This window comes from Pleurodeles waltl, chromosome 5, assembly GCF_031143425.1.
Source record: "Pleurodeles waltl isolate 20211129_DDA chromosome 5, aPleWal1.hap1.20221129, whole genome shotgun sequence".
Taxonomy (NCBI): Eukaryota; Metazoa; Chordata; class Amphibia; order Caudata; family Salamandridae; genus Pleurodeles; species Pleurodeles waltl.
The window spans coordinates 870,442,385-870,465,802 of record NC_090444.1 but is presented as its reverse complement, the minus strand read 5'-3'; the positions used below and the strand labels follow the sequence as shown (position 1 = coordinate 870,465,802).

The window sequence follows — 23,418 nt, the reverse complement described above, 5'->3', positions numbered from 1 at the left end:
ACTCATAGTTCTACTTATTTGTTAAGATAGATTGGGGGTAAAATAACTGATTTTATAGTACCTGATAATCACCAATTGCACCAACAGCATCATCTCCATCAAGAGGAACAACCAGGGAAATTCCTACAAAAAGGCCAGTTAGTGCACCCAAGAACTCAGAACAGCGAAACGAGACAGCAAACAGCTAGACATGAGATGGTGCACCAGCAAGGATGCATCCGACAGAACAGCCTTTAAGACCTCTCTCAGACTTCTACTACCAACTGCTGAAGGCAACAAAGACTGCTCTTGCCACACGCATCGAAACCAGCACCAACTACACAAAGGAACTTTTCAAAATCGTTAAGAAATGCTCCAACCTGGCTGCCAGAGAAAATAATATCACACCCTCACAGGAACTGTGCGACAACCTCGCCCACTTCTTCCACACCTACTGACTTTCTCAATAGATACGCCACCACCGTAACCAACACGAATCACACACTGACCACCTGGAATATATTCTCCACCAAGGACATCACCTCCACCATAAAATCCATCCAAAAACTCGGGCGCTCCCACAGACCCATGCCTGTGCCACATCTTCAACCTTGGAAACCAAAGGATTGGCCAGAAACTCACCACCCTGCTCAACACCTCTGTCACCACAGCAACATTTCCTGATGCCTTGAAACACGTCGAAGTCAGACAGTACTCAAAAAACCCTCCACCTACCCCAGCCAACCCAAAAACTACCAGCCACGTCAACAAGCAACTCATGATATACCTGGAGCAGAACCAGTAACTCAATACCTCCCAATCTGGCTTCTGCTTCTATCACAGCACCAAACCTGTCCTGATTGCTCCCACTGATGACATCTGAACCCTCCTCGACTGAGGAGAAATGGCAGCTTTGATCCTCCTCGACCTCTTCAGCAGCCTTCAACACCATATCCCACCACATCGAAAGATTTCACCACATTGGCATCCAAGGGGACACACCTGAGTGACACCTCCTTCCTTACCAGAAGAACCCAGAGGATCTACCTCCCACCTTTTACCTCAGAACCAAAGAAGCTGGCCTGCAATGATCCCCATGGCTCTTTAAAGCATATATGACCCCACTGGCTAACATCATCAGATCCCATGGCCTCAACATAATTTCCTACGCAGAAGACACCCAACTCATCTTCTCATTCACCGATGACCCATCCACCACCAGAATCAACTTCCACAGATGCATGACAAACATCGCTGGCTGGATGAAGAATAACAGCTTGCAGCTCAACACAGACAAGACAGAAGTACTGACCTTTGGCAATAGCAGCAGCACATGGAACGGCTCGTGGTGGCCATCAGACCTAGGACCCACACCCATTTCTCCGGCCATGCCAGAAACCTCAGAATCATCATTGACAACAAGCTCACCATGAAATGACAGCTCAACGCCGTCTCCTCTCCCTGCTTCCTCACTTTGCACATGCTACGTAAGATCTTCAAGTGGCTACCCCTACACACGAGATGCACCATGACACAGGCCCTCAACACCAGGCGACTGGAGTATGGCAATGCCCTCTATGTAGGAATCAGTGCACACCTCCTACAGAGACTTCAGACCATACAGAATGCCACAGCCAGACTCATCCTCAAATGAAGCTGCTGACCTACACACACAAGGCTTTACACAACCAAGGACCCACATACATTAACCATTGTCTAAATTTCCACCAACCGTCAAGAAGACTACACTCTGCCTCCCTTTCACTTGTCCATACTCCCTGCATCTACTGTAGCAGAAGTGGAGGATGCTTCTTCTTTCACATCACAGCAAAAAAGCCTCCCCATGCACCTCTGGACCATCACCTCACTTCCGGAATTCCTAATGGTGCTTAAGACCTGGCTGTTCGAATAAGCCTCTGGGACCTGCAAGCACATGGATACACTATTGGGTGTATTAGCTGCACTTTATAAATCCTGATTGATTGATTGAATGATAGGACATACTCTAATTTCCAGAGACCCATATTTAAATCTAGAGGAAAGTTCACATTTCTCCATACTGTCCCTTTAATGGAGTGAATTACACTACTGTATTGTCGTCCACATAGAACTTCTTCCACAAATTAAGATTTTCTGTTCCTGAGATTCTCTCTGAACAGCTTGACTTCTTAGCAAAGAAAAGAAGGACAAACTCAGCTTCTTCTCCTTCTTTGTACCATGTCCAAGTAGAGATCCACGTCCAAGTAGAGATAACCCCTGCTCACCCTCTGGGTGGCTTGGCACAGACCGTCAGGCTTTTCTCAGAGGCAAAGTATTAAGTATTTCTACACACCAACAGTAACACAGTGAAAACACCACATAAGTACTCCACACCAATTTAAGAAAATAGCTAAGATTTATTTGAGTAAAACAAGACCAAAATGACAAACATCCAACATACACAAGTAAAGATACACATTTTCAAAGGTTAAATCTTAGTATTGCACTTAGAAGCACAATAACTCCAACTGTGGTTATCATGGCATTGTGACAAAGTTATTCCCACCAGTCCAACACCACGTGCAAGGACCCCAGGTACAGTGCCTTGGAAAAGGATAAGGAAACATAGACTTTTTATGGAGTCAGGGAGGTGAGGTGTCACTGGAGCTGGTGCAGCATTGGTTCCTTACTGCTACCTGGGAGGTGAGGCATTGGTTTCTTACTGCTAAGCAAAGGAGGTGAGGAGTTGGTTCCCTACAGCTGCAGAGGAGGTGATTTGGAGGCAGTGGTGAGGCGTCGAATCCTTATGACCCGGCAGTGTCAATGAATACAGCAGGTCATGATGCGAGATGCTGACTTTGATGTGTCACGATCCCACCACGGGGCCACAAGTGCTGCGATGCAAGCCTGTATTGCAGGTCACAGTCATTGCATTTAGCGGGGACCAAGGCTTCGGTGCAGGCGGCAGCAAGAAGTTGGAGAGCAGCACTGGCTGCGGCTGCTCTGGAGTCGATGTACTTGGTTTCTTCTTGGCTGCACCAGAGCTCACTTCCAAGGGCCCAAGAACTGGATTTGACACCACTTGGCAAGTCCGGACTCTCAGCAACAGAACCCAGGTGCTGGCAGGTGAAATCTTTGATGGCCCTGAGACTTCTTAACAGGAGGCAAGCTCAGTTCAGGCCCTTGGAGAACCTTGGAATTCAGGATGTAGAAAGCCAAGTCCAGTCCTTTCACTCTCAGGATAGAAACAGCAAGTAGGAGACCAACACAACAAAGCAACAGGAACAGTGGCAGTCCCTCCTACAGTATCCAGCTATTCTTCCAGGCAGAATGTCCTAAGTCCAGAAGCGTTCTGACTATGTGGTGCCAGAGGTCCATACTTATACCCATTTCTGTCTTTGAAGTAGGCAAACTTCAAAGAGAGGTCTTCATAGTGCACAAGACCCTATCTTTACTACCCTGGGTCCAGACACACTCCAGGGGGTTGGAGACTGATTTGTGTAAGGACAGGCACAGCCTTATGCAGGTGCAAGTGTCAGCTCCTCCCACCACTCTAGCTCAGGAAGACCCATCAGCCTGGTTATGAACCATCAGGATATGCAGGACACATGCTAACTTCCTTTGTGTGACTGTATAGAGTGAATGCACAAACACCCCAACTGTAATCCTGACCCAGATGTATATTTCATAGACAAGCAGAGGCACAGAATTGTTAAGCAAGAAAATGCCCACTTTCTAGAAGTGGCATTTTCAAATTTACATTTCAAAAACCAACTTTACCAAAAGATGTATTTTTAAATTGTGAGTTCAGAGATCCAAAACTCTATCTCTATCTGCACCCAATGGGAAATTTCACTTAAAAGGTATTTCAATGAAATCCCCATTATACTCTATGGGTGAGACAAATCTTGCAATAGTGAAAACCGAATTTAACAGTATTTTATAATCAGGGCATGTAAAACACACAATGCATGTCCTACCTTTTAAATACACTGCACTCTGCCCATGCATTGGGCAGCCTTACACTTACTTTAGGAGTGACTTACATGCAGTAAAGGGGGAGGTTTGGTCCTGGCAAGTGGGTGCCCTAGCCAGGTCCATATGGCAGTTTAAACTGCACACACAGACACTGCAGTGGCAGGTCTGAGACATGTTAACAGGGATTCTCATGTGGGTGAAACAATCAGTGCTGCAGGCCCACTGGTAGCTTTTGATTTACAGGCCCTGGGGGCCACATAGTGCACTTTACTAGGGACTTATTGGTATATCAAATATGCCAATCATGGATAAACCAATTATAAATACATTTTAGACAGAGAGCACATGCACTTTAGCATGGGTTAGCAGTAGTAAAGTGCCCAGATTCCTAAAGCCAACAAAAACAGGTTGGAGAAAATAGGAGGAAGAAGGCAAAATGTTTGGGGATAACCCTGCAGGGAGGGCCAGGTCCAACACATGCGCTAAACACCATGATAACAGTGCCTCATCCATCAGCAGTATAGTTAAATGGATATAAAAAAGGACAAGTAGATGATCTAATCAGGGTTGTCCTGCAACCTGCATCTCGTAAGACACCACCAAGGTGGTTATTTATAACATGATGTAACAATGGGAATGTCTTAACTAACTGTTCCCCTGTCGATACGGCAAGAGCTTTTGTTCTACTTGTTTCGCATTTTGTCCATTGAAGCAACTATCACAAATACTCATAACTTAAGAGATCATAAAAATGCTACGCTCAATGTAGCAAAAGTTAAAGATTTGAACGCTGCATGTTGTGTAATTATACACATGACTGAGGGACCTATGTACCATGCACAAAGGTGAAGGCAGTGAGAAAAAGTATGCAGATACAATACTTGATCACACTTTTAGGACTTCATGATCAGCAGAAATAACATTTCCATGTGGCCATTGACTTGCTGATACATGAATGAGTGACTGAATATGCTGGACTGTCTGTTACGACACTGACTTTCCATGATGCAGTTGGATGGGGCAAATCATTCACTCACCTCCTCCTTTCAGTGTATATACTATGCAGCGTTGTTGCATCTCTTTGACCTCACAGGACTATGCAGATGGGAAATAATACAAAAGTAGGTATAAAACTTGAGCCCATATTTACTAAACAATAGTGTGCATGATCATGCAACAGGCAATGTTAAATTGTGCTGCATCTGGTGAGTTCCCGTGCATTCTTTAGTAAATGGGGACCTAAATGTATGAAGATGCAAGAAGACCATACTTCAATGTGACTTGCCTGCTCTGAAGTTTCAGCAAATACATGATCTTTTGACAACCATTGTTTTAATTTTATGGTCTTGCTCCGGAACCTCAGGAATTATTATACATTGTAGCCTGGCGAGCCCCTGTTTCATATGATTGGAGGAAGTGGATTTGAAGATGAGTGAAACAGTGATGTTAGTTATACAATATAACAGGTTACTCTTAAGCAATTTCTAATATTCTTGAAGACTGTACGAGAAGGAGAATTCCAAATGTGTCAATCTAGATAAAGAAGAATCGTCAAGATGATAATAATGTTGGATCTGAAGATTAGGAAACAGCTGAGAAAGAAGGCTGCCTAGCATAAGACTGACACCCCCCACCCTATGTTCATGCCTAAGTGTCATCAATTAAGAAAGACCACAGCATTAACTCATAAGTTGGGAAGACATTAGTGGTTTCAACAGTTATGGGTGGCTTGTTCTATTCCCTGTGTTTACACAGTTATAGCATCTGATGTTTTTTGGGTTTAATAGTTCTTCTACTCCAATTTGTTTCCATGCTGTTTCCCCAGAGGCCTTTGCAGGGTTAGTGGGAAGAAATATAGTTCAGAGAGCGTATTGGAGTTGAGATTATAATCACTGCTTAAAGGACGTTTTGTTTCCCAAAACCTTACCTGAATTCCTATGGGTCCTGTTTTGCCTGCTTTTGACTTGCTCAGTCCATAGCGTTGGGTAGCGCGAGGCGAGATCTGGAATGTAAAACGGCATTAAATATTCACTAGTATGTAGAAAAAGAACGCAGGGACCAAACGTGTACTTCTCCTCGGATGTCACAAATTCCTACTGTTTAATGAATTACATACTGCCTCTCCATCACAGAGAATCATTCAACATAATTGAGGCAAGAAATGTTTGGGCCTACATTTCCAGGGTTATGCTGGATAACAATTCATGGAGTTGTTCAATTGCACTGTAACAAAAGGATTTTAAACACATTTGTGCTTCTATGAGCTTGTTCAGTGCCCCTTCCGCTAATTTCTCAAAGTAGTAAATCATCTAGAAAAAAGAGCATTTAGTGTAAATGGGAATTTGAAAGAAAATACTGCAAGGCTAATGGTGCATCTAAAATGGTCTCTGTTTCTAAGTCCCATGAGGACACAGACCTGCAGATGTTCTCTCACAAGTGGTACTAAAGAATATTGAGATAGATGGGGCCAAAGTTAATTATGCAATAATGAAAAAATAGAAATAGTTATTGCAAACATATTTTTCCAGTGCTTCAACAGCTAGAGTTGCATGCATGTCACACAGTATAATTGCATCAATATCACCAGGACACAAAATGTCCGTCCATTTAGGGCCTCATTACAAGTTGAGATGTGCCATCTCTGCAATATTGTTAACTAACCACACAGACTGTTTCCAAGTTTTAACTGGTGCGAAATCCCTGCCATTAATAATTGGAGAGATTCTACACCCAGTAACACAACACCCAGTAATACCATGCTTTCAGGTGACATATTACACCTGCTAAAGAGACAAGACAACAGGAACAGGCATTGACAAAGCCAATAGGTCTTTCCTATGCAAGACCTATTGGCTTTGCCAATGTTTTTAGCCATGTTGCAAAAAGCTGAAAATAGCTTTATGGTGTTATATATATATATTTTTTTTACCTGCAGCTATGCTGCACTGAAACCATGGCTGCTGTATAACCTATACTATAACGTCCTTGTAGATCTATAGTCTGGAGGCCTCAAGTGCACTTCTGACCTTTGCATGCGACCCCTGTTCAAAACAGACAAACATTAATTTACAAGTTAATCGACATGAAAGAAAGCAAGTAACTAGGGTGTTCTGCACAGTTACCTTTTGGGCCACCTTAATTTTTAAAGGCACTCTGCAACAAACATGTAAAATATGAAAACGTATCTTCAAAAGTTCCATTAAAGTATTTTATTTGCATGCAGAACTGTTTCATCTTAGTAGTAGTAGTACACCAGACTAAATCAGTGCAAGTATTTCTTTATTTAAGGAATAGTTTTTAAACATGAATTTTGAAACAATCATGCTTCAACCCACCCTGACAATGCCAATAGTGAACTAAGAGGCAAGACAGTTATGTGCACTCTTTGGATTGCTTGGGCATTGCTATTCCACATAGACAACATTTAGTAAACTCACATTGCACCACAGGAAGCAATGGGATGGCGTAAGGTTACTAGAGAGTGGAAAGATGTCAGCCATAACTGGTTTGATTTAGGGGCAGTAGGAAAATATATCAATAATCGGTGTTCAGTGGGTTTCCTACAGCTTTTGGCCCCTGTGCCACTGCATCTGCTGCACCATTCAAATCATGGCCCTATTGCCTGCAAGGTAACTGCACTTGTGACTGCCTGCTTACTGGTAGAATACAGCAATAGTTGGTGTTCAGTGGGTTTCATAGAGCTTCTGGGCCCAGTGCCACTGCACCTGCTGCAACATTCAAATCATGGCACTAGTGCCTGCAAGGTAACTGCACTTGTGACTGCCTGCTTACTGGTATAATACAGCAATAGTTGGTGTTCAGTGGGTTTCATAGAGCTTCAGGGCCCAGTGCCACTGCACCTGCTGCAACATTCAAATCATGGCACTAGTGCCTGCAAGGTAACTGCACTTTTGACTGCTTGCTTCTTAGTAAAATATAGCAATAGTCAGTGTTCACTGGGTTTCCTAGAGCTTCTGCCCCCCTGACACTGCATCAATTGTAAACGGTATACATAATTATTGTGCAACTAAACATAAATACAAAGGCTTTCATAACATTTCCCACAGATGTCATGAATGAAGCATATGCTTTAAACATCAAAGTGAAAACCAAGCATTGTTAAATTGTGTTACAATGTGGCTTGCTCTTTCCTGTGAAGAGATATTATCCTGTGCTTGACAGTGAATGGTCCATAATTACCTCGGTCTTTGAATGCCCAGCAAATGTGATGAGATACGTTTTAGAGGCCTGTTTATTACAGAAAACGATTTTGTGGAAGTATACTGCAAACATGTCTTTAGAATGGGCAGGTACGAATGCGAGCGGTGGAAACATAAGCAAATAAAGTCAGCAAATAGAAACCGAGAAAATATGAGTTCAAAACCATAAAGCCAATTGCAAGAAACGAGCAGAATGCATTCCCAGGACAACTTTCTAAAACAGCCAAAATTTCCGATGCAGCTGTCTGGTAGGCTGCAACCTAAAAATGTCCTATAAATGGCCAAGTAACTGCAGATGTCACATATTATTCCCCCTTTCAACCCTACAACTCATATTCGTCTGGTAATAGGGTGTTAATACTACCCAGCATTGGTAAAACCAGGTATGATATTATGTTAACATTTTTCCTAGGGACTTGTAAAGAGATTCTAACACAGTGATGTTTTGCTCCCTGAATACTTCCTACAGTTTTCTCTTTTAAACTTCTTTGTCTGTTTTAGTGCTCAGTGCATCATACTTCAGACTTTAAATCATTATTGATGCTGAATATGATTTTATACATTTAACACCAAAACGCATCCAGTTTGGAGCTTTGAGTTTCTCAGTATAAACATTCTAATTTGTGCGATGAAGTGCGACTATTTTATGAACTGACCGCTGCTTTAATCAGAGTTTGGCCTAAAAGGTCGAATTGTAGGAAATTTCGACAAGCAAAATATGCAAGTTCAGCATAATGTCAGCACATTTTGTCAATATGGGGAAAACAAGCAATTCAGCACTGCACCAAAATTTGCAATGCCAGTGCAAAAGTGTAATTTTCAACTAATACAAATGTCAGTCTTCACTGAAGACACATACAAGTGTTTGCTCTATGGGTATGCTCAGTAACTGAATAAGGTCATGTAACTGCACGGATGGGTTACTCCGTCACAACGGTGACAGGTATCCTGTCCGCCGAAATCTAAATTCCATTACATTCTTTGAGATTTAGAATTCGGCGGAAGGGATTTCCATCACCGTTGTGACGGAGTAACCCGTCCGTGCAGTTGTTGCATGACCTTATTCAGTCAACAGAAAAAAAGAACATTATTAAGAGAGGGGCATTGGTTCCACCAACATATATATTCCTTTGAGTACAACGTTTGAATGGGCAACAACTATGTGCTTCCACAAATAGTGCTTGTATTGCAATATCTGTCTTATAGAAAGCCTAGCCACAGTTATTTATGGTGACAATGTAATGATCAAGACATTCTCTCTATAAGTGCTCTAAGACTACTTTCTTTGTTGTATGAAAGGTTACAACAAAGGCAGTAGTCCTGGTTTATTAATTTAGAAATGCATATGTTAAAGCCAGTAGGCCTTTAAGAGTGGATTATTATTACTTTTTGTTAAAGCCTGTTCACAAATATCATGTTAGATGGAATCTCAAATGTTATCTTAGAAGTGAGGGGTTTGGGTGTTGAATGTCTCCTAATATTTAGAGTGATGAGCCTGTAGTATAGGGAATATATTTAATTGGTTTATTGGGGAAAGTTATGCCAGATGACATATATTTGAACTATTTATTATGAAAAGTTACAACAAAAATTGTACACCTGACGTATTTGTTGAGAAAAGCATTTTCTAAAGCCAATGGGTGTTTAGGGTGGATTGTTATCCACTGTTGAAATACAACAGTGTATTAAACGGGGTATAGACATGTTTGTGTACGCAAAATCTGTCAGATTACTGTAGAAAGCAAAAGTTATGGTGACACGTGACTGATAAGAATACAGAGCTCATTCGTTAATTGGTTACTGTCATGTTGGATGTCCCAGGTGTAATGTGTTTATTTTCAAAAGTTTAAAAAAAGCAGTAGCCTCACTTATTTATCTTAACAGGTATTGTGGTAAATGGAGTATCGGAGGTTTGCGCAGCAGGAAAGGGTTTTTGTGTTGGTCACCCATTTTGAACAACCCTGGAGGTAAATACACCCTAGTAATCCTTGTTAACCCCTCTTAGGAGAGGTTGTATAATGTTTTGCCAACTTTAATTTGCCACACATTTCTTATGATTTTATGCCTGATAGTTGCCCTGCGGTAAACTATGCTCAATACAGCATGTCTGGGTTGATCGTGGTAACTGGTCAATGATAAAGTCTATAGGCCTGATTGGGCCATTGGCAAATATTATGTCATATGCCTGAGTTGTTTATTATGGAACGTTATGATAAAGGTAGCAGACCTGCCTTTTTTTGTGAAACCATATGTTAAAACCAAAACATCTTTAAGGGTCAATTGTAATTACACTGTGTTTAGAGTAAGAAATAGATTTTGTCTTTCGTGGAATGTCCCAGTTTACCTTAGGAGGCAAAGGTTCCTTGTGTTGGTTAGCCCCTCTGCCAAACCCAGGAGGGAGAACATTTTCCCTGTTAGAATCCATATTAGATCATCATAGGAGGGGCTGCATATTGTTTTCACAGCTATAATTTTGTACCTATTTATGATTTAAAGTCTGCCTTGTGGGAAAGAGTCTGTTTAATATAGCATGTCTGAGTTCTTTACGGTGACAGCTAATTTTAAAATATAAAGGACTGATTAATTAATTGGGAAATGGTATATCATATGCCATAGGTTTGATATCCTTTTTATAAAAAGTAATAGGCCTTCCAGAATATAATGTTATTACACTTTGTTAAAGCGTATAGGCAGATATTTTGTGACATGGAATCTCACAAAGTAACTTAGAAGGCAAGAGGTTTGGTATTGGTTATCCTTTTTGCAAAGCCAGGGGACATAATTTGCACTGTAATAATCCCTACCTGACCTTAATTGGAGGGTTCGAAATGGTTAATGGTCTGCGAGGCCCTGTCCTAGACCTGTTAGCCTTAGACTGGTCTTTCCCCAAACATTTTGCCTTCTCCCTTCCTGATTTGGTGAACTTGCTTTTGTTCGCCTTAGCAATCTCTGCACTATACCGCTCTTAACCAGTGCTTAAGTGCTTGCGCTCACTCTCTAAAACATGATAAAATTGGCTTACACTTGATTACCATATTAAGTATACTTAGAATTCCCTATTAAAGTGGTATGCCATTTACATATAGGTGGTAAATTAAATGCTACTAGTGGACCTGCAGCACGTATTGTGCCACCCATTTAAGTAGCCCCTTCAAACATGTCCCAGGCTTATTATTGTAAACTGCTAATTCGACTTGGTAAAATAAACTCCCTGCCAGGTCTCAAACTCCCTTATTATTGCATATAAGTTACCCCGAATGAAGGCTGTAAACAACCCATAGGGAAGGGTGCAGGGTATTTAAAATAATGTAAATGTACTTTCAAGTTGTACGTGTCCTAGTAGTGGAAAACTGTTGTTTGGGAGCAGGAACAAGATCATGTTTAGTGTCTAAGGAATTGGATTTTAGAATCTTCTTTAACTGTAGAGATAGATTTTTTGTCATAATACTGAAAATGCCACTTTTAGGAAGTTGACATTTTGCTGCCCTAAGCATTTGGTGCATACAGCCTTTTTCCTGGGTCATATGAGAAGGTGTAGTTGACAGATGGCCTTTGTGTATTACTTCCAGACAGTGACATAATAGAGGAGCTGGGTGTTAGCAGGATGGGCCATCTAAGCAGGACAGGAGATGCAGAGATGTGTACAACCCTACTTCCAAGTCAAAAATCCTGACTCAGCTCACATCCAAAGAATTTCACACTAGCCTATTAAGCCCCCAGACAGACTGGAATCAGGACAGAGGGGCAGGAAATTTCAGACACTTATGTGGGGGAAATCTCCAGATGTGTCTTACACTTCAATGCTGGCATCACATATGAAAATAAGACCCTCTCTTCAGTTCGTTGCTGGACCTGCAGAAGGACTTTCAGAAGAACGCCTTTCTGCATGTGGCCCTGCTGTGTACTTCAGAGGACTGCCCTACTGCACTAAGAGGACTGATCTGCTGCCTAAAGCCTGCCCTATGCTCTCAGAGGACTGCCCTGCTGCTGTAGACCTGCTTTCCTGCTTGAATGCAAGACTTCGAGAGTGACTCCAAGGGCTAGTTGGCTGGCCTTCTGATCAGAGCCTCAGGGACAGAAAATGATCCAACCATCTTGATTCCACACCTGGCCTCATCCTGAAGGAGTCCTGACCTTGCAACTGGTGCCCCTATAGTCCTGGACACTTAGAAGTAGTGCTGAAGCTGCCCAGATACACCAAATCCAAATCTTGGGAATTAAAAGATTTTTAGCCAAAAAGTGCTTTGAAAATCAAGATGAGACCACCACCTATCTGCCTGCCAATCCACCACAAGTGCATCGCCAGTCAGCCTGACTCAGCAGCAGTTCCCACTATGTTCTTCTAAACAGCAGCAAATCCTGTTCAGTGGCTCCTCACGAAGGGGTATTCAGAATGTGGAGCTCTCATCTACTTGGGGATGTTAGAATTCCAGGATGTAAAAATGCTTGCTAGCACTCAAGTGAAACACCAACACAGGATCACAAACCAAGCATCCAGCAACTCCACTACTGCCTGCTGTGGTAATTTCCATTGTTTTCATAATAAATAGCATGCCATGCACACCAGTCAGAATGACCAACCTCCATTGCCCGGAAATGTCAGAGTGGCAGTCCAACACACTGCTCGTCCCAAAGTAGGAAGCAGTTCTAAAGCAAGCAGATACACTTGAGGGGCGGCCTCTGCCTCTCTCCTGGAACCTGTATTTAGACTGGTTTGGGGGCTGCAGCCTGACATTGGAGATCAGAATGATGGAAGAGGGCACATCTGCTGGGATGCCCCAACACTCACTGCCCAGGAATACCAAAGAGGTGACTTTGTGGCAAAAGGCAATGAGAGAACGAAGTCAGATGCAGTGGGGTCGCTCCCCCGTACTCCCCCGCCAGCAGCAAGCGCTAAAAAATCCTTTAACAATAATAGGATAATAAACTAAGGCCCTCATTATGACATTGGAGGTAAATCCCACTTACCACCATGCAGGGTGCAGCCAACATACCACCATCACTGTGGACATCCGTTGACCATATTATGACACACACACACCAATCCGTCACTATACAGCCACAGACACAACTCCGCCACACCAAAGGTCAGTGATAAACTGGTGGTATCAAAACCCACACCTTTACGCCAACAGAACTACGCCCATCACATTATGACCCACGAATCACCATGGCGGACACTCAATGGTGGTAAACCATTTGCGGTACATATCGCCTTGGTCAAAATACACACACTCAAGCAAAACAACACCACATTGGTCAATTCAAACTACACACACCTGACACCCATACACACACCACACCCACACCACTATAAAACACACACCCACACTACCCACAACCCTTTACGACTACAATTAATTTCCAACAGAGAGGGACAGCAAGAGCACTCACAATCAGAGCCACATACCATCATCACCTATACACCACCCACGTATCTCACAACACACACCCCAACACATCACCCTACACACCCTCACGCACACCACTCACACTACACCCATGGCACCATAACGAAACCTCAGATTCTCTGAGGAAGAGCTAAGGGTCATGGTGGAAATCATCCAGGTAGAGACACAGCTATTTGGATCACAGGTGCAGCAGATATCCATTGCAAAGAAGATGGAGCTATGGCGGAGGATCGTGGACAGGGTCAACGCCATAGGACAGTACCCCAGAACAAGGGATGACACCAGGAAGAGGTGGAAAGACGTACAGGGGAAGGTACTTTCCGTGGCAGCAAGACCCCAACTAGCTGTACAGAGGACTGGCGGTGGCCCCCTTCCTACTCCCCCACAACTAACAACATGGGAGGAGCAAGTCTTAGCAATCATGCATCCTGAAGGCCTGGCACGAATAGGAGGAGTACTGGACTCTGGTAAGTCAACTCTATACTACTATCACCCCCCCATACCTGCATGCCATCACATACTTCCAACCCAACCTCACTCCCATCACTCCACCACCTCCCACACACCCCACCATCACAACCCCTCATCCCAATGCCAAGCCCAGCATATACCACCAATGCACAGACACCACTCACAGACCTGCATGAAAACCTAACTCTAAAGCATGCACTCTGGAGAATCACTTAGCCTACCATATAACAACTCACACAAGGAAAAGCTGCCAGGGCAATAACAACCATAGAGAGCAACCCACCCATGCACAATATGTCACACACAGAAAGAATAACACTGCATATACATCCCCACAGGTATCCCAGCCAATGTCACTGGAGAAGAGGTGCCAGCAACATCCAGTCCCCCCACAGAAGGTGCCCACAGTGATGACAGTGACTCGGCTTGCCTAGATCTGGATGACCAACCTGGCCCATGAGGGAGCTCCGGATAGTCGGTTACCCAGGCACAGTCATAGACCACTTCAGAGCCTCCCCCTCAGGAAACACCACCACAGCACCCACCCAGTGTGCCCATACCTCTGTCCCCAGGACACGTCAATCAGCAGTGTGTCCACCACTACAGGGACTCTAGGGTACCCCCCATACCCAAGACAATCAGGGACCTGGGGGGACTGATGTGCACCAGGGGGAGGACTGGCCCAGGGAACCGACTCTCCAGGAGGCACTCCCCGCGATCATGGGAGCATACCAACATTCCCAGGATAAGCTGGGCCAGATCATGGACAAGTTGCAGGAGAACATGCGGCTGCAGGCGGGACAGTACCAGGGGATCAGGGAGGACTTGAAGCCCATTAACACCACCCTGGTCTCCATTGCAGGGGTGTTGGCAGACATGGCCAACATCATGAGGGAGGCAGCGTCACACCAGCAGGCCCCTGCCACTAGCCTAACATCTGAACAGCCCTCCACCTCTGCTGCGGCTAGTGGACAGGAGGCCCCGCCACAGGACCAACAGGCCACCAGCACCCCTCCCCCTGCAGAAGGAGAACCACCCCGCAAACGTTCCCTGCGATCCAGGCAGAAGCCAGAGACTATTGCCAAGACCCCCGCCAGGGAATAAGACTCTCCTGATTGTCACCCTTGTGTCCTACTCTGTCACCCTGTCCACCTTGAAGTACCATTGCTCCACTTCCTATGCCCCCTTGGACAATGCACCTGTGTTACAAATAGACTGGACTCTACCCTGGACTTTCCTCCATCCTCACCCCAGCCCATTGCACTACCCCGTTTTCTTCATAGCACTTAAACAAACACCCTTTGAAAGAATACAAGTATGGAGTATGTCAAATAATGTAAGTATGTATTTGTTTAACAAGGTTTAAAAATTGCAATTCAACTGTACAGTAATGATTACATAGGAAAGACCTTTAGTTGACTGCAGTCAACACACTAGGAGAGATAGTGGGGCACCAACATCTGCAAAAAGAGTTGCCATAGGGTACAGTGAGTGGGCATAGAAGTGGGAATTCACAGCCTGCCAGTTACAATGTCAAACACAAAACTGTTAATGAAATGTGAAGTTGCAATGTCTCACCTGTGTGTCATTGGAAGTATTGACGTATCACTGCAGTTCTGTTGTCCTCAGCCTGATCCTCTGCCTCCTCATCTTCAGTGTCCACAGGGTCCACTGCTGCCACACGGCCATCTCTAGCCTCTACCTCCTACAGAAAAGGCACATGGCCTCTCAATGCAAGGTTGTGCAACAAGCAGCATGCCACGATTATCTGGCAGACCTTCTTGGGTGAGTAGCACAGGGATCCACCTGTTAGATGGAGGCACCAGATCCTGGCCTTACGGAGGCCAAAGGATAGTTCTATTATTATTCTTGTACATCTATGTGCCTCATTGTAATGTTCCTCTGCCCTTGTCCTGGGATTCCTCACAGGGGTCAGTAGCCATGAGAGGTTGGGGTAACCAGAGTCACCTGCAAATTTCGAGGGACAACTGGTACCCACACACTATCCCCTTATGGCCCACACCATACCCATACAACAACATATACTGGGTGGGAACAAGGGCTCACCTATTAGCCACACCCTGTGCCTCTGGAGTTGGGCCATCACATTTGGGTTGCTGCTATTCCTCAGGATGGAAGCATCATGCACAGAGCCTGGATACTTAGCATTGACATGGGAGATGTACTGGTCTGCCAAACACACCATCTGCACATTGATCCAGTGAAAACTTTTACGATTTCTGAAGACCTGTTCATTATGGCAGGGGGACAAATGCAATATGTGTTCCATCAATCACCCCAATGATGTTGGGGATATGTCCCATTGCATAGAAGTCAGCCTTCACTGTGGCTAAATCCTCCACTTGGGGGAAGACAATGTAGCTGCACATGTGTTTAATCAGGGCAGACAACACTCTTGTCAGCACTATTGAGAACACTGGCTTTGACATTCCTGCTGCCAAGCCCACTGTCACTTGGAAAGAACCACTTGCCAAGAAATGGATCACAGATAGGACTTGCACAAGAGGGGGGATCCCAGTGGAGTGACGGATAGCAGATATCAGGTCAGGCTCCAATTGGGCACACAGCTCTGTGATTGTGGCGCTGTCTAGTCTGTAGGTGAGTATAATGTGCCTGTCCTCCATTGTTGCCAAGTCCACCAGGGGTCTGTACATGGGGGATGTCTCCATCTCCTATTCATCCACAGCGATTGCAATCTATGGGGCAAAAGAGAGAGGAGCCGGTCATAAACTGTACATTGTAGCCACTACAGTTCAATGCATGATGTGATTTATTAATGAATAAGTGGCATATGCCTGCCTATGTACAATTGTGAACTGTGTTGCAGTTAGGATCCATGGTCTACCCCCCCCACTGAAATGGAGTCTGTCTGTCCTGTATGGAGGGACAGGTGGAAGTGAAGTAATTCCACTGATGTTGTGCACCATTGCGGGAGGCAGTCGGGAACTGCCGTGAAACTCCTCATTGGTTATAATTGGGCCCTATGGGCCCAGTGGCCAATGGTGATCTACGCCGGCAGTGAAGGTATGCACTGCCGTGGACGTCACAGCCATTTTCTATCTGTTCACTCACTTGCTACCTGACTCTCAATAGGAGAGGACCTACACTGCATGTGCTGCTGTGACCTGTGCCTAGAACCTACCACGGCCTGTGTGACTGGGGAAAGGGCCCATGCCTTCACCTTGGCGGAGTTGCGGATGGGGTCCTACCCCAGTACAGACTGCTGTATGGTCCTCCAGACCAACAGATGAGTACACTGTGAGCACGATGCACGGGGCATGAATGCATGGAGTGCTGTGTGTGAAGGCCTTGTGCGGAAAGGGTTGGTGAATGTCCCCTGGGCGACGTGCAGCTTGTGTGCTGGGCCAGGCCTGTGCAAATGGGGATGGGAAGGGGTATGGTGGGCCATAAGTGTAACAGGCAGGACGGTCTAACTAATACCGTTCCCTGTGTATATTTCCTCTGCAGGTCAGCGCCCATCAAAAGAAGGGTATATGGCATGCCATTGCCAAGGACACGCAGACCCTGGGGTCTATGGCAGGCAGAGCACCCACTGTTGTAAACGGTGGGAAGACCTGAGACGCTGGACACGGAAGACGGCGGAGTCCCAGCTGGGGATGGCCTCCCAACGAGGAAGGGATGCCCGTCGAACCCTGACACCCCTGATGGCCCGCATACTGGTGGCGGCCTATCCGGAGCTGGATGGGTGCTTGGGGGCATCAAAGCAGCAACAAGAGGGTGAGTTCAGTCCCCATCATTACTGCTTACATCTGGTGGGGTGGTATCTGGGTGGGCGATGTGTGCCTGTGGGTGCCCCTTGGCCAGGGCTGACATTGCAGTGTAGGTCCCATGTTGGGCAGGGTTCTGATGTGATTTTCCTCTAATCTAGCTAGTGGGCATCCACTACTGGGCAAGGCTGTGTGGGTCCCAGGTATGCTGCAGTGATCGATATGTGTCCCTCCCCATGCCAAGGTGACTAGCATTCTTACAGGTAGTGCCATGCATAGTGCGTAGGGCTGTTCCCTGTGTGAGAGGGTGCTGTGTACGCTAACAGTAGTGTTGGTGCAGCTCTTGACCAAGTGTATCCTTTGTCTCTCTCCCCCCTTTCTTGTTTTGTCATCCTGTGCTTACGTGCATTAGCAACATCAGGCGGAGGAGCAGAGGCACCAGCGACAGAGGGAGCTGCATCGCACAGGACCCAGGATGCAGAGTCCACCGACGGTGAGGGCACCAGTGGGATGGAGGGCGAGGGGAGCACCAGGCGGAGACTGGCGTGGACAGTTCAGACATGGATATCTCCTCCGATGGAAGCTCCCTGGTTGTGGTGGACATCTCTGTGCCCGCCCTGTCTACTGGTACAGCCGCCACCCCCGTACCAGCACCGCCCTCCCAGCAGTCCCTCAGCGAGTAGCCCGTGCCCATTCACCCAAGAGGGTGGGCATCTCCTTCGCCCCAGGCACTTCAAGCCCTGCCCCAGTGAGCCCTGCTGCCCAAAGTGAGGAGGCTATTGACCTCCTGAGATCCATCTCTGTTGGGCAGTCAACCATTGTGAATGCCATCGAGGGGCTGGCAGCCCAAATGCAACAGACCAATGCATTTCTGGAGGGCAACCAGGCTCTGGCCTCCTCTCTGATGGCATCCATTGTCCCTGTTTCCACCCTCCCTCTTCCACCTTCCTTTCCCAATCCCATTCCCCTCTACCCCAACCTATCTCAAGCACACAGGCAGACCAGCATGCACACAAGACAACACACAAGAATGGCACAGGCAAACACAAGCACCACACATCATCCCACAGGCACTCACACAAACACCATCCAGATGCAGTCATACCCACATCCACAATTTCCACTGTTCCCCCCTCCACCTCCCTCCCAGTTCCGTCTACACTCACACCTACATGCACTACATCTTCATCCACTACTAGCATCACCACCACACCTAGCAGAACACACACCTCACTGGCAGACACCTCCACAACAGCCATGCACACGTCCCCTGTGGCCTCTCCCACTGTGTCTGTCCCCCCTCCTAAAGTACACAAATGCAAGCACTCAGACACTCAACAGACATCCACCTCACAACAGCATCCACCCCATGCACCTGCACCCAAAATCAGCAGACACCTCCTACAACCACTCCATCTTCCTCCACTCCCAAACCTTCCCCCTCTTTCCACCCCAATGTCCCTAAAAAGCTTTTCCTATCCACCATTGACCTCTTCCCTCCCCCCATCCTGCACGTCTGGTCAGGTTGGCAAAAACCCAGCCAAGCACCTCAGCCACCTAGTCCACGGGCCCAGTAGTCACCACACCCACTCATGGTGGGAAAGTATCCAGGGCACATGTCCTGAGGATGAAGGAGCCTGCACCAGGCAGCCTCAAGGGTAAGGAGTCTGCCCCAGCTGCTGCCCGGCAGACCAAGGAGGCTGCAGGGGATGGGCTGGAGCTTCCCCCCACGAGCAGCAGCAGCACCACCACCAATGGACAGCCATCCAAGTCTGCAGGGGATAGGCTGCAGGGGATGGGCTGGAGTTTCCCCCCACAGCGGCTGCAGCAGTACCACTTCCACCACTGAGCAGCCATCACCATCGGCGGATGGTATGTAGTCCTGCCTCCATGGGCTGCTGTGTGGCCTGCCCCTGCAAATTCAGTGGGTATGACACCCACCTGAGAGACTGTGACCTTGCACTCCCGAGGATCGAGAGCACAGGGGATGGGCAGGAGCTTCCCCACACAACCAGCGGCAATATCACCATCAGCAACACTGAGCAGCCATCACCGCCGGGGGACAGTGTGTAGTCCTGCGTCCATGGGCTGTTGTGCTTGACACCCACCTGAGAGACTGTGACCTTGCATTCCCCAAGACCTGCATCACAGGGCACGATGCCCCCTCCAGAACCAGTGGAGAAGCCATCCACTCACCCCATTCTCCCCAGGATCAGAAGCACAGGGCATGTTGCCCCTCCAGAGCCAGTGGGCAAGTCAACCACTTGAGAGGCTGTGGCCTATCACTCCCCAGGACAGCGCACAGGGCATGTTGCCCTCCTCCAGAGCCAGTGGGCAAGTCACCCACTTGATAGACTGTGGCCTATCACTCCCCAGGACAGCGCATAAGGCATGTTGCCCCCTCCAGAGCCAGTGGGCAAGGCACCCACTTGAGAGACTGTGCCTTGCACTCCCCAGTACAGCGCACAGGGCATGTTGCACCCTCCAGAGCCAGTGATGTTGTTCCATCTTCTGGCTGGGGTGTACCCCTGTTCCCCATCCCTCTGAGGTGCCTTCCTAATTTCGAACTGATGCCCCTGCAGTGTTCTCTCCATGTTGTTGCAGGAGACAAGTGGGGCCTTGGACTTTGTGATGTGGCCCTGTGACCCACGCATGTTGAGGACTGGGCTGTGCCCCTTGATTTGTACATATGTATATAAATGTAGATTTGATGGTCATATTTTTGATGTATTTATATTATTACACTCATTTTCATCTATTGGTGTTGTCCTTGTCTTATTCCTGAGGGGTACAGGGTAAATATGTTTTCTTGTGCATCTACTTGTGTGCATGGTGTTGGGGGTGGGGTTGTTGCGTGTGTGTGTCACTGTCTTTTTCCTCCCTCCCTCCCTTGTGTTCTAGGCGGCTGTACTCACTTTGGTCGTCTTCGCCGTTGTTGGTGTTCATGGTGGAGCAGGACGTAGAACAGTTCGTTTCCACTCTGGTTGCGTGCTGCCTCGTAATCTGTCTGGCAGTAGCAGGATACCTGCAGGTGCCTTCCGTTGTGGTCTGACCACAGTGGCGGTGCAGGCAGTGCTTTGGCTGTATTCTGTTGGGAATCCCGCCATGGCCATAATTTGGCGGTCCTGAGACCACCAAACTCATAATGAGGCCCTATATTATTATATCAAAGCAGGTATCTAATTTAGTGTGTGTTGTATCTTATTTGTGTTTTAGTATCTGTTAGCATGCAAACATAGCTGAGCACAAAAATGTAGTCCCACGCTCAATCACACAGTTGAACTCAGTTGAACCACAGTATCTTTAATTTGGCTTCCTTTTCCCTCGAGAGAGTGGCACGGTGTGCTTCCCATTATTACTTCTTACTAGTACAAGGCATCATGCTATCAGCACGACGGATATGGAATAGCCTTCACAACAGGCACATACAAGTGCTGATGAAAATGTGTGAAGTTCCCAGTAGTGGAAGTACACGGATGTGCAGGTCTGCGATATATTGGTAGAGATTTGTGTTCAAGTCTCATTTTGGAGAGAGCAGAAGTACTACCAATGACGGCAGGGTATACTGCAGAGCTCAGAGGCTTAACAGACCCCTGCAGTGCTGGGGGTCCAGCCCTTAAAGGGGCCCCAAATCATTCAAGGACCCCCATTCAGCCCAAAGCTAATGAATCTCTGTGAGTTATGGGAGACTCCGAGACCTCTCATTACATTTTGCAGGGCAGCTCCATCGTTTTACATTGTACCACTGAGAAAATTGTATGCAGATATTATTAGAGGGTAAGCTGGTGCTGCAGGGTGGTGAAGGATGTAATACCGGGAAAAGCCATAATGCTCTGTAGGATGCTGCAGATCAAGATAAAGCAGCATGGACATAGCTGGGGGTGGCTCTGACTACTGCAAGGTAAACGCAGACTATCGGAGAGGACTTAAGTCCATTACAAGGTTCAAGTGGTCAGAATAGGAAGAGTACAACCAGGCCGACTCTTCAGGCTGTCTTCATACATTCTTTGGAAGCTGAGCTGCCTGTGAAGAAGATGGAGATCGGCCTCTTGAAGATAACTAACTCTGGAACTGATGTAAGAAACAATGACAGTGGGAAAATGAGAGCCCTGAGGAACATTGATTAAGAAGACAGGGAGGAGAGGTTTGTAGGGCAACCTCTTAATCCCAAAAACAGTAAGTGAATGATGTAGTCTGCCACGAAATTCCATTGGTTTGATAAACCGCCCATCTAAACTGTGGCAGGCTTTGAAAAAGACCTGAGGGTTGATGGCAGAAGGGGGCTGACTCAAAAATAACTCTCTCAGAACTACGTCTTGTGTACTTTTTTTAAAGCATTTGTATCATGAAGTCTCTTTTCTGTAGCAAGATGTAAAAAAACAGAGATAGAACTCTAATCACCGCTATCCTCAAATCTGTATGCACCACATGTAATCCAGACCTTGAACAGAACATAAGGTAATTGGTTCTTGTATACAATACGACATACCAAGTTGCATTAATAGCAAAGGTTTTCAAATAGTTCTCACTTACCTTCTTCATCACCTTGAGGCTGTGTCTCCAGTGCCGGAGATGAGGCATCATCTTAATAAAGGATAAAAGATGATTACAGATGTGTGTGTGTGTCTTGCAGCTGTATTCTTGCATTTATACAAGACACATTAGGAAATAAAGCTTTCAGAAACAATTAGGTAAATGTGCACACCATAGTGTCACATTGGACATGGTATTTCATTTGAAAGCTCTGCATTTTGTACATTTAAAGCATTATTTCAGTAAATATTTTTATCACAGCACAAATTTCTGCCCACATGCAAGCAACAGAAACTGAAAATTCATACCCTAATATATGGTAAGTCACGCCTCATAGTTATAAATAAAGGACGGAAACTGAGAGAGTGAAAATGAGAAGAATGTATAGTGTACACCAAAGGGACGTGGCGAGTCTTCATGGAGAGTGAGCGAAAGAACAAGCATTTGCAATACAATGGGTCTCGTGTTTGCTTGAGTTGGAGCTATTAGCGTTGTAAATTCCTAACTGGACTTTTCTTGTCACATAAGTTAAAAATGAAAAGTAAAACAGTTGACATAGGTGAGCTGCTTCAAAGCACCATGGCTGCCATGAGTGCGAAGGAGAGACACAAAAGGAAAAAGAAGATCGCTCACAGTCAAACATGTCGGCAATCATGCAATTATCCATGTAACAGGGGAAGTCCGCAAGGCGGTAACAAAACCGCCCCAAGGAGGGACAAAGGTAAAGCATTTACCAATGATAACAAAGGATTTTTGAAAGGCAAGCCCACGAACGAGTGGAAGTGAGGGGCTTGGAGTGGGCATGGTTAAAAGCCCACAATACTTACAACTGATAGTGAGAGAAGAGAGCTATAAGTATATTTTGGTCACTGTGTTCCCAACTACTCCTTCCAAAATTTGCCCAGCAGTAGAGACTTTTAATAGCTTGTCAATAATATGCATTGAGCTAAATCGATTTAAAGAAAGCACTGCGTACTACAACATAGTGGTTCTATCTCGATTGGCTTTGAGGAAAATAGTTAAGAATGATGTCTTTCAACGTAGAATTTAACATTACAATTTTAAAAGTATTCAATAATTTGAGTTCATCCAAAAGAA

General features: G+C 45.9%; 1 protein-coding gene across 10 annotated transcripts in view; it reads right to left on the bottom strand.

Moving 5' to 3' along the window:
* SMOC2 (SPARC related modular calcium binding 2) overlaps positions 1-23,418 on the bottom strand; it is a 1,415,403-nt gene that overhangs the window by 832,622 nt on the left and 559,363 nt on the right. For all 10 annotated transcript variants that reach the window (XR_011203762.1, XR_011203761.1, XM_069234975.1 and 7 more), the window contains exons 6-7: positions 22,321-22,371; positions 5,864-5,938 (exon numbers count right to left, since the gene is read on the bottom strand). Coding sequence is in view for 8 of the 10 variants with exons in the window: in XM_069234975.1 (XP_069091076.1) it covers positions 5,864-5,938; positions 22,321-22,371 (126 nt within the window). In the remaining 2 variants the exon portion in view is untranslated. The remainder of the gene's footprint in view (positions 1-5,863; positions 5,939-22,320; positions 22,372-23,418) is intronic.